This window comes from Aulonocara stuartgranti (genome assembly GCF_965226115.1).
Source record: "Aulonocara stuartgranti genome assembly, chromosome: 3".
Taxonomy (NCBI): Eukaryota; Metazoa; Chordata; class Actinopteri; order Cichliformes; family Cichlidae; genus Aulonocara; species Aulonocara stuartgranti.
Window position 1 is genome coordinate 46965675 of NC_138941.1, and position 17666 is coordinate 46983340.

Consider the following 17666-nt stretch of genomic DNA (forward strand, 5'->3'; position numbering starts at 1 on the left):
TGGTGTTTTCTCTGCTATCTTTGTATTATTGTACCGTCTTTACCTTACAATATAAATAATATAATATAAACCCCTTGAAGCAACTGTTGTTGTGATTACGTGCTATATAAATAAAACTGAATTGAAAATTGAACTGAATTGCTTTAAGTAGTGCTGTCAGTGTATCGCCCTGTGGTGGGGCCGGACGGTGCTAACACGTTAACGAGCTAACCACGCTAACGAGCTAACCACGACACCCTGCTCACCCCTATATAAGCTATTATGGGTTAAAAATATTGGTATTGGTTTTGCCAATACTTACTCTGTATTCATTTGGAACTGGATCGATATCAACATTTGCTGTATCAACACACCACTAACTCATAGATTAGAAACAGAAATACAGAAATTACAACGTGAAGGCAATCTGTCTGCATTTAAAAATTACACAGCAGCTATTAGAAAACCTTTAACAAACTATCTGAGACTGATTGCAGTCAGGACTGCAATAGTTTGGAGACAGGTTGCATTCTATGCAGTTGCCTTAGTGGCCCGCTACAGTCAGACAAGACATAAAATAATGTATTTGGCCACAATGATAAGAGGGATGTGTGGAGGAGTAAAGGTGAGGCTCTCAAACCTGAGAACACTGTAACAAATGTCAAGCATGGTGATGGTAGCATCACAATCTGGGCTGTTTTGCTGCCAGTGATGCTGGTACATTGTGCAAAGTGGATGGAATAATGAAGAAGGACTCTGTCCAAATTGTTCAGTTTCACCTCCAATCAACAGCTGGATGATTGGAACTTGGACACAGTTAGGTGTTCCATGAGGAAAATCTTCCCAAACACACATCATAATTAGCTTTGGAATAGATAAAGCAGGCTAACATTAAGCTTCTGGAAAGGTCTTTCCAAAGCCCAATGAAAATTTATGAAAACTATAAAACTGCTCAGACCTAAATAAATAGGTCTATTTAAATGAACTCTACCAATTTTACCAAACAGAGTGGTCACATATCCAGTCAGAATTATTTTCCGAGACTTGTTGATGGATACCAAAAACAACCCAGTCAGGGTGCAACGTAAGGGACATTTAACCAAATATTAGTGAGGGTGTATGTATATATTTGAGCCTGTGTTGATTAGAGAAAACCCAAAATAAATTCAAACTTGTGCACCTAATTCTCATTAAAAAAAAATCATTAAAGATGCTGTACAGTCATCCCAACCGGAAAAAAGAACAGTTAACAGAACAGCTCAAAATTAGCATGATATTCATGAGTGTACTGTATGCTGGCGTGGTAACAGTGTGGACCCTTGTGTAAGTAACACTGGACCTTTATGCACCGACTATCAAAAGAATGGGAACCTTTTCAGTTGACTGCTGATTAATATGGTCATATTTTCACTATAGAGTCGAGCACGAGAGGCATGAAGTAGCGCTCACAGCACTGTCATCCATCACCAAACAGCTTTAAGCCTCTTTAAAATTGAATGAAGTGTGTTTTGTAAGAAATCTCAATTGAAGTTCAGGTAATTACTGAGTATTTGATTAGCAGTATTAATACCAACCCTGCACGGACCAGGAAACTTGCCCACAATCATATTTTACCGTAGATGCACAAGATCAAGCGGTAATGCTATACTCAGGCCAGCACGAGTATAATACTCATGTTGGGTTTTACTACATGGGTCGCTGCATGGAGCATGAAACTAAAACACAGCCAAGAGTTTAATTATCTCCAGGTTCAGCTCTGTTCATGAAGCACTTTGGATAAAAGCCTCCACTGATTGGCAGAGGTTTGCAGTAGAATGAGCATAATAGTAGAGCAGAGTGAGGTGTCAGAACAGGGGGTTGGGCCCTGTACTGTTATTATCAAATTCCCCACATTACACTGCTAGGTGTTAATCATTAGAGAGGAGGGATGATTGTGGTTTGATGACAGAAAAAGAAAGAAATCGAAATTCATCTCAGCCACCACTTTCAAAGTAGTGTTATTGTTTGTTTTTTAAGCTTTTCTTGTCACTATTGTTCCACAGTGTGTTTGTCTTGTCAATTCAGTTTTATTTAAATAGCACCAAGTCCCAAGAACAGCTGCCTTAAGGCGCTTTATATTGTTAGATAAAGAGCCTACAATAATAGAGAGAGAAACTCCAACAATCAAACAATCAGAAGTTCGAAAGAAAACTTTCAACTAGTTATAGCCCATCAGTAAAGCACCAAAAACAGGCTGCTTTCCATTAAGATGGATTCAAATGTGGCTAAATGTACAAATAACACAATTGTCCTCACATTGGAATAATATTTTAATAAATAAATAGCAGCATCACACAGAAAAAAAACATCATGTGGATGGTGACATAAATTGTAAAAACTCATAAAAATGTGTCATAGACAAACATTCACAATTAAAATGGTATAAAAAACAAAAAAATTAAATAAAACAAAAAAACAAACATCCACTACATAACACAAAAAAGTTCAACGCATAAAAAGTTCAAACCCACGAGCGCCGGATAATACAAGAACGAGACAAACCAGATTTCTGTGTCGATGCAAACCAGCATCAAAGAGGGTGTTTAAATTCGGGGCTCGAGAACGAATGTCGTCTGCAATGAAATTGGATTTAGAGTTGCTGGGTTTGTCAGACTCTTGAACATCTTGGCTACTTTCTGAGCCGTTTAGTGACAGAGTTGCATGTTTGGGAAGATCAACCAGAGTACCTTTCAAAAAGCTCTGCTGAAAAGTCTGATTAGCATTTTTGCAAATGCATTTTTATCTGAAAACTGTAACATGTTGCGAGCTCCTGGGGTTCTCTTACACCCTTTGACATCCTTCCAAATGATCTGGAAATGGCAGGAATTATTTTGTGTTTAATTGCAGCAATTTATTGCTATTTCCGTGAGATAGAAAAGTAAAGATTATGACATTCTGGGAAATATGTGCATTTGACTTTGTTGCTGTTTTTTATGATTTTATATACACAATAGGATGTGCTCATATGAGTTGGCATTTCAAAAGTCTTGTCCAGCGTTATGTTTGGACTGAAATATTGAGAACTGATGTAAAAGCGCAGAGGATATTTTTGCTACATGCTTACATCACACCAGAAAACTGTCAGGATGATATTTTCTGGGCCAAAGTGAGTCCAGACAGAATCAGGATCATATTAAATAATCAAGGCTTGCTAAGGTTGGCTATAGTGCTTTTTCTTCTCCTTCATGATGAACAGGGTACATTGCCAAACAGAATAGATCTTCTGTTCTGTATAAGTTGCTGGAAAATAAAAAAAAAGGTTATTTTCTAACCTTTTAACAGGCACTAAATCTGGTGATGCTAGAGAGTAGGGTTAGGGATATGTTAAAGTCAAAGTTTTTCTATAGAATTTCTGCCTATTTGGAAGAAATGCAAACACTAATACCTGCAATGCCAAAATGAATTTATTAATTGTGTGTATATTGCAACCATAATCCCACCCTGGGGGGAGACCAGGAGGATGTTAAAAGGTTAAGCTCTTGAGTATACTCCACTGTGGACACCTGATGACTGAGTAGTCTTTCCTGATTGAAGTCTGCCACCTGAGGCGCTTACATAGTTGGCATGCAATTTCTCCTCGGATAACTCAGAGCTGTTACAAAAAGCATGCAAGCACAGGGACATCCACATGGACCCTTGCACTCACTGTTTGATGATGAAATTACTTGCAGACATACAAAGTATAATCCCGGCTTATGTGCCAGGTGTTATTCAAATATACTATTTAATCATAATGCGTTATAAAATATGCACTTACAGCAAAATGAAGCCTGGCATAGTGCATCATTTTATACCAAAAGGAGGAGATTCTGATGTAATCATCATAAAAAAATCATAAAAATTACGAAATGAACCCCCATTAGCACTAGCATGTCAGACCTGTCTTCAAGTGCTAGCATGGAGTAACTAATATTTGCTAGCTAGTTAGCTTAACCAAGGTGCTATTGAAATTCCAAAACTATAATTCACAATTTGTGGCCACAAAAGAAGTTCTTATAATACTTCTACTTGTTGGGTTTTTTAAATAAATAATAAATGACAGATTATGTATTATTCAGATGTGTTGCTAAGGCTAGCAGGTTCACTCTGCTCCCAGTGTTTATGCTAGCCTAGGCTAACAGTGTCCTGGCTTTGCTAATGATCATCTAATTAAAGCAAAAAAACACATTTCTCATAATGTCAGAACATTCCTTGAGTCTCTGTATAGACACATAATTCCTTGAAAATGTAAAATGATTCATACCAGGTAAGAAAATGTGTCAGCTAACACAAGATACAGCGCATTGTCATCCCTTTATGAGTTTCTATATACTGCTGTAGCATTTCTGGGATTTTTCCTTTAATCTTTAACATAAACCCAAAAAGCTCTCGGAGAGGGAAGAATCTTTCTCTCTTTCTTTGTACTGAAAAGAAAGTCTGTCAGAAAACGGCTCCAGCTATGTCTATACACACCAGGCCTGGATCGAATTTCACTGAAATCTTTTCAAAGTGATTGCTTTCAGCTGTCCGGACAGGACTGGCACCTGCAGGGACGTTCGCGGTTCAGTCCACTGTGCTGGACACAATCAATAAAACCCAGAAAAGCTTCTGAATCAATCTCAGACTGCAATTTGAGCCAAGCTCGGTACACACACAGGTACACGAGAAACATAGAGCTATTACATTGTGACATAGTGAGTTGGCTGGCCTGGCAGCGGCTCTTTCCATGCCGGAACACAATCCTTTCAACCACGTTCAGAGAGTCCTCTCTTCTCCTTTTATTTTTTTTCTTGTTTTTCCCCTTGTTTACATATTATTGTGATAATTGGGAAGTCAATGAGGATAAAATGCCCGAATGCTGTTTGGATGGTGCGTTTTGTTGATTGCCCTGTGTTTGTTCTTTATTTCTTTCCTGTACTTCACAAGAAAGCAAAAACCTAAGTGAGGCAGAGAGGACCTTTTGAACAACACTTTAAACATGCATGATATTCGTGGGTCAAACCTCATTGTTGGCTTGCCAACATTAGCTCATGTAGATCTCTCCTTGTGGAGACAAAAGTGGTGCCAATGCCCACTGGGTAAGTCTGTAGCATACAAATAGTGGATAAATTATACAGAGGCGCATAGAATTAGAACAAAGGGAACTATTATGGTTCATTCTAATTGCATGCAGAGGTGGCTGCAGACCTCAGGCTCTAGGTTCGATTGATCACATTGAAGGCTTTGACCTTTTACTCTTTGATTTTGAAGGGCATAGGGGAGATTATGGGTAATAAACATTCAAGTGTTTGTAAGTTCTTAGTGTTTTTATATGCTTGAGGCGATTATTAAGAACATCAAATATTGATTTCTAGAGAAACTGCCATCTACTATACAAAAGTAGTCATTAAGTGTGAGCCAGTCAGAGATATTATGTTTTAGAAAGTATTCGTTTAGAAAAACGAGGCAGATTGAACAAAGACTGGTCAATAAAGTGGAAACAGTGGATGGAAAGAGATTTTCCAATAATGCAAAGTATTCATCTTTCATTTTAAGGGTCTTTTTTCTACTAAATAGCCATCTTTCTAGTATTGTTTTCTTTTATGGAGAAGTGCTTTGAAAAACTCCAGTAAATTTAGCCCAACTTTTAATTTAAGGTTAAATCTTCTTTATACATTCATATCTTATCTTCTAAGAGGCGAAGTTCTTGATGAAAAGCATGAACTTGACCTTCAAACTCCACACAGTATTATATCTTTTGTAAGGCGGAGTGTTGCAGATACTTAGTCTTTGCTGTTTTAAAACAAGTTTTCCATCCAGCATTTTGGGTATTTTACTTCCACAGGACACATTGGATCAATAAAAACAAGCAGGTTTGTAAAGCTAGCAGAGTGCTGTATTACCTATCTGCATCTTTGACTGCGTCTTTGACTTAAGATTATATAGTCTACATTAGGGGTGTTGTCCAGAATCGTCCCAGCAAATGGATCCCATCCTGGTTGGCTGAGTGTTTTTGAACAACGTTCAGGGTGCAGAGAAGGAATTTTTGTCTTTAACACAAAGTTTTACAAACTGCCATGAGAGCGACTGGACAAACTGCTGATTATTTCTTCCTGACAAAGATGTTATTAATGGTCTGTCACACCAAACCAAGTTTGTGTAAAACCAGTGAGCTGTGTCTTTTGTTTGATTTATGACCCTGGGATTTCTTTGCAGTGAGACATATTTTTGAAGATCTAGTTCCTTTTTCAGGCCATCTCAGGCTGTTCTTCATCGATTTTGTAAATGGATCGTTCGTTAAATGTGAATGCCTTGACAGTAAAAACTAAAAGCTGAGGTATTTCTAGCAGGAATTAGAATCGGGCCGATTAGAACTACCTCATGATGTCCTCTGTTATCTCGGATAAATTTGTGAATTTGTTCATGAGAAAATCAAACTGCAGGTATTTCATCCAGAGTGGATGAAGCATGCCGTCTTGTCAGATGTCAATAAAAATGTGGGAGGAGGGAAAGTGGGAGTGAGAGAGGTGGAGTCAGAGTGACAGGGCTCTGAGTGTTGGGGACTTTGTCTCTTAGGGTATCGACTTTCTGTCCGTCTCACGGATGAAATCTAAAGCTACTTGGTCTTAACTGTGAGTTACTGTGAAGCTGTAGAAGATCAGAGAGTCTGACTCAGTGCAGGGTTGAAACGCTGCCAAGCAAACCATCATTGGAGCTTTAGTTTCAGTGTAATTCTTCGATTATTACTAAAATTTGTTGATTTATATGCAAACAAAGCCACTAGTGTTCTTTAATTTCTTCCTTTTTTTGGCTTTCACTCTACCCTTCAAGCAGGTTTTAGCCTGCAGAATGACTGAAACGGGACTAAATTAATAACTGTCCTTGAATACAAATCCCTCATTCTTTTCTTTTTTAAAGTAGATGACACAGAGGTTCTTTTCAATTCAAGGATGTGTCCTTCACAGATGCCCAGAATATCAAATTGCGAAGATTTGTGCTTGTAGATGATATGAAAATCCTGATGCGTAACCTGATAATATGATATGCATGCTCATTGGTTTGGGATATAGTCAAGATTAAAGTCACATATAAGTTGTGGCAAATCAATCAAAAATCAAACCTGCTCTGACTCAAACTTTTCATTTATTTGCATGAGGCTACGTTACACTGTAGTCTTGTTTTAATGGGTGAATGCAAAAGATATACATTTCCCCGTTTGGCTTGTATAAAGAAAAGAGTGGGAATGAGTAATGAGTGTAAACATGAAAAGAGTTCAACTTAACATAAAAAAAATTACATATAATGCATTCCTTTTAGACTGTTTTACTTTTATTTAAGATTTCATTGGTTGCTTTGAGTTAAAAACCTGTGGAAGTAGTGAATTTAGCATTTTGCAAAGTGTTTCTGTTGGTCAACAGAAGCCAGAGCCTGTCAGCTGTGTTAAGCCAAAGGCCTGCACCTTGTTTCTTAGCTCTTGTATCCCCCTTGTTCAGTCCAATAAAGGAGAAAGGGGGAGGGTAAGAGGCGACCTCTCTGAGTCATGTGACCACTAGATGGCACTGTGAGTCCACCAGAGACCAGTGGTAGTACATTCCTTTATGTTGGTCCCCTCAGACACGCTTCAACTGCAGTTTCCTTCAGAGAAACATCCCCCTCCTGTCGGCTGAATAGTTTCATTAAACATGCTGGAGAGGTTCATTCAGATGGCTCTCAGGACTGCTGTTGTTGTCAAGCTCGACCGGCACAAAAATATATTTGGTTTAGTTTGCTTGGTGTGGAGGGAATCCACGTGGACCCGAGCTCGGACTGCATTTTGACTCTGTGTGAAGGCTTGAAGGCGTAGTTTGACCCCAGTGGCCTCCCGGTTGGTGCTTGACTCTGTAACCTGCATCTGTGGGACTCCGTGAAGGGCCACTTGACTTAATGCTAGGTTGACGAGAGCTGGCTCTCCACCGACCTCTTCACTTCATCCCTTTCAGTGGATCTCAGCTGGTATTGTCAATGCCATGAGGAGCCCCCACATCTTGCCACTGATGAGTGCTTAGATGTATAGGTAAAGGCCTGGTGGATGCCTTTGTTTTCTATTAATGTTATGAAAGCCAACATTTACAAAACGAGCACACTGGAAATATTGGTTTTCATTCTACCTTTCCAACCCGAAATATTAACTCTTCCGGTTTCTTTCCACATTGATGAACATAGTACGGAGAAAAAGGCTTGTCAGCAGAGACTAGTCCTTTTCCCAGTAAGAGTCCTCACTACAGTTGAAACCAGTAGAAAAGCTGTCGTGTCCAAGCACCAGCCCTGCTTGGAACAGCATCTGCAGGTTGCAGAAGACTAAAACTGACCGGATGCACACAGTCACACGCTGCTTGTGTGTTCTCTCGGGGCAGGGCTGTAGCTGATGAGTGACAGCTCCGGCTCCAGCTCCGGCTCCAGCTCCGGCTCCAGCTCCGGCTCCAGCTCCGGCTCCAGCTCCGTTTCCGGCTCTGTTTCTGAAAGCATGCAAATGTTCTGGCACTCCGAAATGCTCTGCGAGGTTATTCCGAATTGCGTCCCATCGTCCGTCGTGTCCTCCGGGTCCACTGCGAGCCTCCCGTTATCCCCCCTACCGCCATTGCGACAGTTACTGTTGCGGTCCACACCTGCCTTCCCGTGATCGCCCATAAGAAGAGGAGTCACGGCGTGTGAAGGGCATGGCGGCGGGACGAGGAGGGTTTTGCAACCCTGGCTGGCTGCGTTGGCCCCGACTTTGTACTGGCACCTGATGTAGCTGGAGAACGCTCTCCTGTAGGTCTTATTGAAGAGGGTGTAGACCAGAGGGTTGACTCCAGAGGAGATGTAACCCACCCAGACGAAGACGTTGAGGAGGTCGTGGAGCAGTGACTCGTTGCAGGAGTTGCTGCACAAGACGAAGGTGACGTTGGTGATAAAGAAGGGACACCACATGATGAGGAAGAGGAAAAAGACGATTCCTAGAACCTAGAAGAAGAGAGAGGGGGAAAAGGAAGAGGAGGAAAGAAAGAATAAGAAGAAGATAGTGAATAGAAAGTTTGCGAGTTTGAATACCTTCCAACCGAAACGTTCTTTTTCTTTCAATATCCCAGCGATTGCACCACTTCTAGTAGGATTTAAACTTATTTTACAGATATAAGAGGGCTTTGGTTTTCATCCAGAGTTAACCTGCATTTTCAGAGGACAATGCCAAGCCCGAGTCACACATTCAGCGACTCCAAGTCTTTTTACTCAAAGTGTCTGGCACAGAAACACGCCATTCAGAAGAGAAGTGATGATGATGCATTAAACGAGACATTAAATAGTTTTCAGACTTTGTAACCTTGTAACCGGAAGGTCGCCGGTTCGATCCCCGGGCTCTCTGTCCTGGTCGTTGCGTCCTTGGGCAAGACACTTTACCCTACCGCCTACTGGTGTTGGCCAGAGGGGCCGATGTCGCGATATGGCAGCCTGGCTTCTGTCAGTCTGCCCCAGGGCAGCTGTGGCTACAACCGTAGCTTGCCTCCACCAGTGTGTGAATGTGAGAGTGAATGAATAGTGGCATTGTAAAGCGCTTTGGGTGCCTTGAAAAGCGCTATATAAATCCAATCCATTATTATTATTATTATTCAGAAAAGGCTACAGTATGCTATAACAACTGTATAAGGCAACCTTTTGGCAAACACATACAATTTGCTGTGTACACTGACCCCTAGTGGTCAAACAGTGGCGCACTTTTAAGTATTTACTTCTAGTCTAAGTAGTACTGAGCACTATTTGAACGTTTTTGACTACACCGCTGATGGTGTATGCCTGAGGATTATTACTTAGGAATCACCTTTTTAACTTAATGGTAAGTTTATTTTATTTTAACACAGCACAACCAAAGTAAGACCAAGTTAAAAAGCCTTTTGTTTGAAAGCTTTAGAGGTTTTTCCACCAAAGCATTCCGAAATTGAAATTGTTGGGGTGTGGATTTTGCTATTCTTGGGGTCATTGTCCTGTTGCATGACACAAAACATCTGCTTTTGTAGAGGTTGATCTCAGACTCGCAGACTTCAGTTGTTGTTCATCTCAGGTTGTGTTTAAGACCAAATATATACTTTTTAATGTCCTGATTTGTAAACCATTAAAACTTTAAGAGGGTGTACTTATTGCACATTTATCATTTACCCCCTGATTACTCCTTTTTATTCTCACCTTCGAGGCCCGTCTCTCATTTTTTATGGCCTGCATCATCCCCCGGCGACCGTGACTTGACGCATCACTCCGGCCCGGTCCAGCTGCCGGCGAGCTGAGCTGGGACGCCACCTCAGAGCTGGGAATGATGCTGATGCTATCTGAGGTGGAGGCGCTGAGCAGAATGCTGGGCTCTGTGCCCTTCAGGCAGCTCAAGGTGTTTCGTCTGCTTTGAGGAGGCGGGACCTTCAACTCTGAGCAAGGGGCAAAAAAACAACCATTTAAATTTCAAACTTTTGCCTTTAAAATGTTTTAGTGGAAAGCTGAATGGCTGGACTTGCACATGTTATCATTATGTGTCAACCAGAAAACTGCTGCCTGTACAGCCAGCCAATGAAAGAATGTCAAGTTTTCTATTAACACTGCAGCTGATATTTTGTAGGGTAGAGGCGAGATGAAAAGTTAAGGCACGAGCTGAATGTTTCATTTTCAATTTTCTGTGTCTGGGATTGGAGAGAGGATAAGATGGAAAATGGGCAGAGACTGCAGTATCATGCAATTTTATCTGAACTGGAGAAGCCAAGGCTTGGCCTGGAATGGGAAACGTCCGAGTGGCGCCCAAACTGATCAGATCAGATAGATGCTGTTTTCGCAGCAGCACAACAACATCTCAGGAAACAGCTGACGAAGTGTGCTTTCTGTTTCGCCTTACCCACTGTAAGTGCTCGGAGCTGGAGAAACTTTTTTGCAAAGCTTTGTCCTTCTGTTATTCCCGCTGAGCAACGTGGCCTACACGTGATTTACGATGACAATACAAACTCTTAGGTATCGAGAAATCCCTCTGGGAATCCTGTAATTATGCACTTCAAGAACATACAGTAATTATAGAAGCACTTGCCTTGTAGAGAGGTGTAGACCAAGCTCATTATTTCTAGTATCATAAACCTGAAAAACATCTGTTATGGGTTTTCTCATGCATAACTAAACTTAGAGAGCAGATGCATTTAATAAGGGAATACCTGATATCAAATGTTGAAAGATAAGCAGACTTGTTACATCAGGTACACCCTGTAGGTTTAGGTCTACCCTTCCTTCGGGATAGGTTGATCTTTTGCCTTCAGCCTGGATGGCCTGCAGGCTTCTAGAGACGTGAAATGGATTGAAGATGCCAGAATTGTGATCTAAAGCTATTTCCAAGAGCTGCTTCATCACATAAGAGAGAAGGGGCTCTTTGTATCCACTCTTGTGACCAGACCAAAGTCGTTCAACCTGTTTGAGTGCTTAGCTCACATATTTGTGTGAAAACAGCCGACGTTCACATAACTGATAAACAAGGATACAGCTGCACAGTTAACTGAATATCAATCATGTTTTGGACTTTCCATAATTAAATGAGCAACAATGAAATTGCTTAAAACCGAAAGCAAATTGAAAGCAAAACTCCCTAAACATTCATGGGCAAATCATTGCCGTTCCCTACACTGTGCAATGTGAGGCATCCAGAGTGGAGTCAGCTGATGCCGCCACACTACGTCTGTCCATCTCCCGCTCCCCGTCACTCGTGAACAAGCCCACGGCAAAACGCGTCAGCAGCAACTCATCCCTGACCCAGAGTGTACCCTCCTCACTATTCTCATTCCTGCCGCTTCACACTCGGCTAAAAAACGCTCCAGCGTGACCTGGAGGCCACCGCCTGACGAAGCCAACAGAACCACATCATCCATAAAAAGCAGAGACGAGATCCTGAGGTCACTGAAGTGGGACCCTTCTGCTACTTCTGTTCATAATAAACGTAAACAGACTCAATTAGGGGATCAATCAATACAATCAGAAGTAACAGGCAGATCTATAGATTTTTGTAAAGTAGGGTGATAGACCCATTGCCTTTACTGTACACCGATGAGTCATGCTCACCCACCTGAGCCAGAAAATGTCCTGACAACTCTCTGATAGAGCGACGTCCAGGACAGAGTACCACAAAATAGGGAAACAATGGCCAACCTAATTTTGAAAAAATAAAAATATCCCAAACACGATTCTAGTTTCTAGGCCATGATTTGACAAACAGGGTAAGAACTTGTTGTACAGTCAGAAGAGACGATTCTTTTAGCTGCTGCTTTACTTGTGATGGATCCACATGCTTGAGTCTCAGAGGCTGGGTTTCAAACTTTCCCATATCAAAAATGGAGCTACTCAAAGTGAAGAGCTTTCTTATGTGTCTTAACACAGGGATATGTTGAAAGAGCACAGACACACATCACTTACAGAGGAACCTCCAGTATCATAATTTTACCTTATGCTAATTAGAAATTGATTATCTGCATTTGTACAGTCTTGTCATACCAATAATGAAAGTGTTGAAGGCCCTGAAGCTAAAGACCAAGTCGAATAAGAAACCTAGGGTGTGTGTAATGAAGCATGCTGTTGGTGCTGAGCTGCTGTGGAGGCCTTCTTCATTATTAAAACACAAATTGAAATATGCCATGCTTAGGCGGTATGACTCAAACATCTCAAGAGTGGCAAAATAAAAAGCCATCAATTTGTTTTGTGCTTCTTCTTGGTTTAATTGCTGGAGGGTTTAATACTTAGAGTGATTCAAATCCTTCAGAAAGTAAAACATGCTGGGATACCAGCATAAAATACATGAAAACAAAATCACTAACAATAATTATGTGTCTGTGGTTGTGTGTTATTTGCTAATACTTTCAAGAATAAATTCATGTATTTACCATAAATTCATTGGTTAAGTTAGTGGGAGATTTTCCTGCTGACATACAGGTGCAGTAAAGTCCTGGTAGGTGTTTACCTTGTGAGTCTGGAGGAGCAAGTGTATTGATCTGAGGAAGGTGGAAGGTGCTGGGTGGAGGCTGCAATGTATTTCCCATTGCTGGTGTGTGCAAAGGCTGCTGGGAAGAAGTCTTTGCCTCATACAGGAAGACTGTGGCCTGCCTCTGAAGCACCTGAAGGGGAGGGGACATAGATGAAGGCAGTAAAGTAAAGACATTACAACAGATGCATGTTGCAAAGAAGAGCAATCGCACAAACACGAAAAAAAAAGCCCTACCTGTATGGTGAGGCAGTATGTCACCACCATGATTACGAGTGGGATGAAAAAGGCCACAAAGGAGCCAATCAGCACGAAGCGCTCCTCGTTGAGGACACAGCTGCCGTTGACGAAGACCTTGTCCTTGTTGTGCAGGCCAATCACTGGAATGGGCATTGACACGCCTACAGAAAGAAAGAACGAGGGTAGCAGGAGAAAAGTCTGAACATCTTTCATTTGTAATATTTTGTGGGAACATTTTGGTGCATGCCCCTCCCTCATTTCCTAGGTTATTAAAAGGAAAGGCTGCATGGCATATATTTTTTTTCCATGTGAACTGTAGCCTCTGTTCTTAGCTGACAGAAGTGGCATCCTGTGTGGTCTTCTGTAGCTGTAGCTCATCTGCTTCAAAGCTCAAGACGCTCTTCTGCAGACCTTGGTTGTGACAAATTGTTATTAAACTTGCAGTTGCCTTTCTTGCCAGTCTTGCCATTCTCCTTTGGCATCAACAATGCATCTTCACTCCTGCTGCTGATTGGATGTTTTCTCCACAAACCCTAAAGATGATTGTGGTTCTGCCTTGGGTTCAGATAGTTTTCCTTCTCTACTCTAGGTTCTGTGTGGTCTTCTCAGGTCTTCTTTGAGCACAGAAGCACCACCTATTTCGCCAAATATTTTGACTGTGAGGCACTGCCCATCAGAACAAAGACGGCTTGAAGGAAGAGGAGCTAAAACAACTTGTTTTGGACAGAGGATGTCCAAAACAAGCTACTGTTCTGCAGTCCAGTAATATAAATGTGGAGCTGGATGACCATTAAAATGTTTTTAAGAGTGTTAGAAGAGTGAATGGGAACAAAATATGAACAATAAGGGCAATTTTTAGGATTTGTCTTTGTAGTGTTGTTATATTACACAGGCATAGCACAAGCAAAAGATGAATACCAATGAGTTAGAATGTAAATTGAAACAGTGGTATGCTGGGGAACTGCTGGACCTGACATTCAAGCAAATGTTAGTTTGACATGAACCTAATATACACTCCAAAAGCACCAGGCAGGAATGGCATCGCCCAGCAGGATAATATACAGGGTGACGTTGGAAAAAACTGCAGAGGAAGAGCTCAAGCAAGATAACAAAGAGCCACATTTTTTCACTCCAAACTCCCCAGATGCCAATCTGACCAAACATACTTGGAATGCAATGAAATGAGCCTGGTTAGCAGAAGCTCCGCCCTGCAACAGAACCCAGAGTATTCACTGCAAACCCCATGATGCCAGACACCACAGAAAATCCCCAGAGGTCCCACATCCACACCCCAGCAGGTGTCAGAGACATTTGGAGGCACAAAGCTGAATGTACTGATTGGAATCTCATGCAGGTTGTATTAATGTTCTGGTTCTGTATACACCATTTTTCACTCCATGCATCGAGTAACTAAAGCTGTATCTAATGATTCCTATTGCAAATTCCCATTGCAGTTTTTAAGGTAATGATTAATTACACCTGAAACAACACCACTTTCCACTCAGTTTTAGCGTTAGGTTACTTTAAATGCTCAGAGCCGGAGTCATTACCTGGAAACACAGAGGGTCATTTTCAGAGTAATAATCATAAATCATGGCTAGAAAATGCAACATTATCTCTGAAAACACATTTGGTGGTTTGTACCCCCGGTCCGTGAACACGCTCCTTTTATGATAATGAAAGTAAATAACTATAAGGTGCTGTAGAATAACACATTAAATATATTAAATGAGAGCTGGATCTGTGGAAATCTATCAGTGTGTAATGGATGTTTATAGCGGTGCTTTGGTGCTGTTAGAGGATACTGCTGATAAAAGCCTGAGGTGAGAGGCATCCTTTGAGACAGAGCTGATTTTCTGACCTATGATAATAACACTGACTAATGTGCCGTTTCTGATTTCAAAGAGCGCTTGTGTTAAAAGTGTCTGCTGCCCTGGGCTCTGTTTCAGAACGGAGATACCGAGGGGAGAAGCAGCGACGTGTTTTAAAGCTCTACAGGCAACAGCACTATTTTACAGACTGGTCGCACATCTCGGTCCCCTTTTAGCTGTTTAATGCCAGAAGTGTGGGCAGGCGTAAGTGCAAGATCTATCGTTTTCTCTTGGACTGCTGGCGACCGGGCCAACATCAAAATGCAATTTGGAGTCATAGCGGCTCCCCTAATGCAATCGTTGCAATCGACTGCACACACACGCTGCCCAGAAGGATGAATTTGTCCGCATTAAAAGTACATTTTACTTTTGTGAATGTCCAAATAACTTATGAATGTAAATAGAGTTGAGTAAAGAGGCTGTCCAGCGGTCTTGGTCGCACACAGTGTGTAGACCAACGGCTCCCAGCTTTTTGCTTATAATGTCCTTCAGGTTGACTCAATGATGAACTTTATTAACACCACCTCTCACAATCAAATATCTTTATTTCAACTTCTTTTAAACTCGATCTGCACTACTTTCAGTTATGGTTAGAAAAATGTTTCCAGTATTTCCACCTAACTATGGGCTTACTATTTTAGAAATCTATCCACAAATTGATTCTACGACTCTGTTTAATAGCTGTTGGTTATGTTTAGCTGTCCCAGTTTGTCGTTACGATTAGCTAACAACTCTATATGTTATTCATGCTGTTAGATAATGATTTAAATTGATTATCTTACCTTTTAATTATTTCAACTTTAAACCAACACATCCCACTGCAAGCTGTAGTGTTAGCTAGCTACTAATATTTGACATTTTTTTCCATAATTTCAGCTAGCGTTACCAATGTTTGATCCAGTATGGTTAGCTAGTCTACAATCAGAGATTGAAACCCCTGGGTGCTGGTTTAGGTCAGTTGGACGAGCAGGTGACCATACGCTGCATGGCTGCGAGCGGCTGGCCCGGGTTTGAGTCCGACCCATTGCTCCATGTCTCCCCCTCTGCTTTCTTGTTAGCCTTCACTGTATCTGTGTAATAAAGCCAGTAAAAGGCTGAAAAATATATATATAAAAATTGCAGGCCCTCTCTGTAACACACCCAAAGAAAGATTCTAGGTCTGACCAACCGTCTCAGTCGTGGGCAAAAAGATGAGAGTCAATAAAATTCTAAAAGATAATTTATTGACAAAAAATATCAAGAGATAAAAGATAAAACAGTCCAGTGTCCCATTTATGAATCATATAAAAAACACACAGTCCCAAGGCCAGAGCCAGCTATGCCACACTGCCAGGTGCACTCCACGTGTTGCCTTTAACAGGGTTAGAAGTTGTCCTTGGAGACCCACCACCCTGCAAGCATATAGTCAGTGGTCACTCCAGCCTCTGCAACTCTGCTGCCTTTAGGCTGTGGCATATAATAGGCCCTGGCCTGCACAGAGAGACAAAATGACACTTTCACTATAGAATTCATAGCACAAAACCCATACATCCCAAACATATTTGATTTCATCGCATTACATACCTGCACAGAGAGACAAAATGATACAGCAGTGTTTGTAGTGTGGGCTATATGTAGACCAGTGTATCAGTGCAATCAAGTACACCTGCCTCTAATTAGTCCAACCCCATTCCAGCCATTGGCTCACCAAAAATGTGACACACACACACACACACACACACACACAAAACCACTCCCAACCCAGTGCAACTTCACACAATAATATGGAGCTGAATTAACACAGGCACATTAGTCTACCATGTTACACTCTCTCCTTCATATCTCCATACCTATGGCATTTAAACAACTGTTCTTGCACTTTTCATTCTTTTCCTGATTCACTCATCACTTCATTCATGAGCTTCTCAAATTACTCCTTCCACTTTTTAGATAGACTCTCTTTACTTATTAGTCCAGTTTCACCTCGGGCCTTAGGCACCCCTAATCTGCAGTACATATTTTCAAGCTTGATCCCTCTGCCAGGCCAGTTCTTCCACAAAGTTCAGTTTCACATAGATCTCAGTAAAAAAGGACAATTCCCATACCGGGAGTTGAACACAGGCCACCTGGGTAAAATGGGACATGACAAAGGAAAACAAAATTTCTAAACAAATGGGAGAAAATGAACAGCTGGCTACATCTGCAGAGCCCTGTTCTTTTGGAGATTTCCTTGAGATCAAAGGAACAACTTCACTAAGAGTTTATTAAAGGTGACACTGAGTTGTTATAGATGCTAAAACCATCCACAAGGTTCTCTACAAGAGACGAGCCTGGAACTCTGGGATTAGACTTTTTGCACCAAGTTCAAGTTCAAATTTTATTCACCACATGCAGTGGCAGGTTGCCCTGCAGTGGAATGAACCCGCCTCCCGACCTTACACATACAACAGAGACATCACATGGGGATACAAGTCAGAGAACGGTTGCATTACAGAAAAACCACTGAAATGTACACTACAATGCGAAAGTATAAGAGGAAAAAAAGAGACCTCTACTCATGCTGGGCTGGAGGACAGCATGAGAACAGGAAACAAAAAAAC

The 17666-nt window shown here is 41.3% G+C and overlaps 1 protein-coding gene and 1 long non-coding RNA gene across 4 annotated transcripts in view; one reads left to right on the forward strand and one right to left on the reverse strand.

The window, feature by feature from the left end:
• LOC309697815 overlaps window positions 1–17666 on the forward strand; it is a 332892-nt gene that overhangs the window by 67537 nt on the left and 247689 nt on the right. The gene's annotated exons all lie outside the window — the stretch shown is intronic.
• htr2cl1 (5-hydroxytryptamine (serotonin) receptor 2C, G protein-coupled-like 1) overlaps window positions 7140–17666 on the reverse strand; it is a 113554-nt gene continuing 103027 nt past the window's right edge. For all 3 annotated transcript variants that reach the window (XM_082519706.1, XM_082519705.1, XM_082519707.1), the window contains exons 5-8: window positions 13214–13377; window positions 12956–13109; window positions 10171–10403; window positions 7140–8958 (exon numbers count right to left, since the gene is read on the reverse strand). In XM_082519706.1, the coding sequence (XP_082375832.1) occupies window positions 8338–8958; window positions 10171–10403; window positions 12956–13109; window positions 13214–13377 (1172 nt within the window). In that variant the 3' untranslated portion in view covers window positions 7140–8337. The remainder of the gene's footprint in view (window positions 8959–10170; window positions 10404–12955; window positions 13110–13213; window positions 13378–17666) is intronic.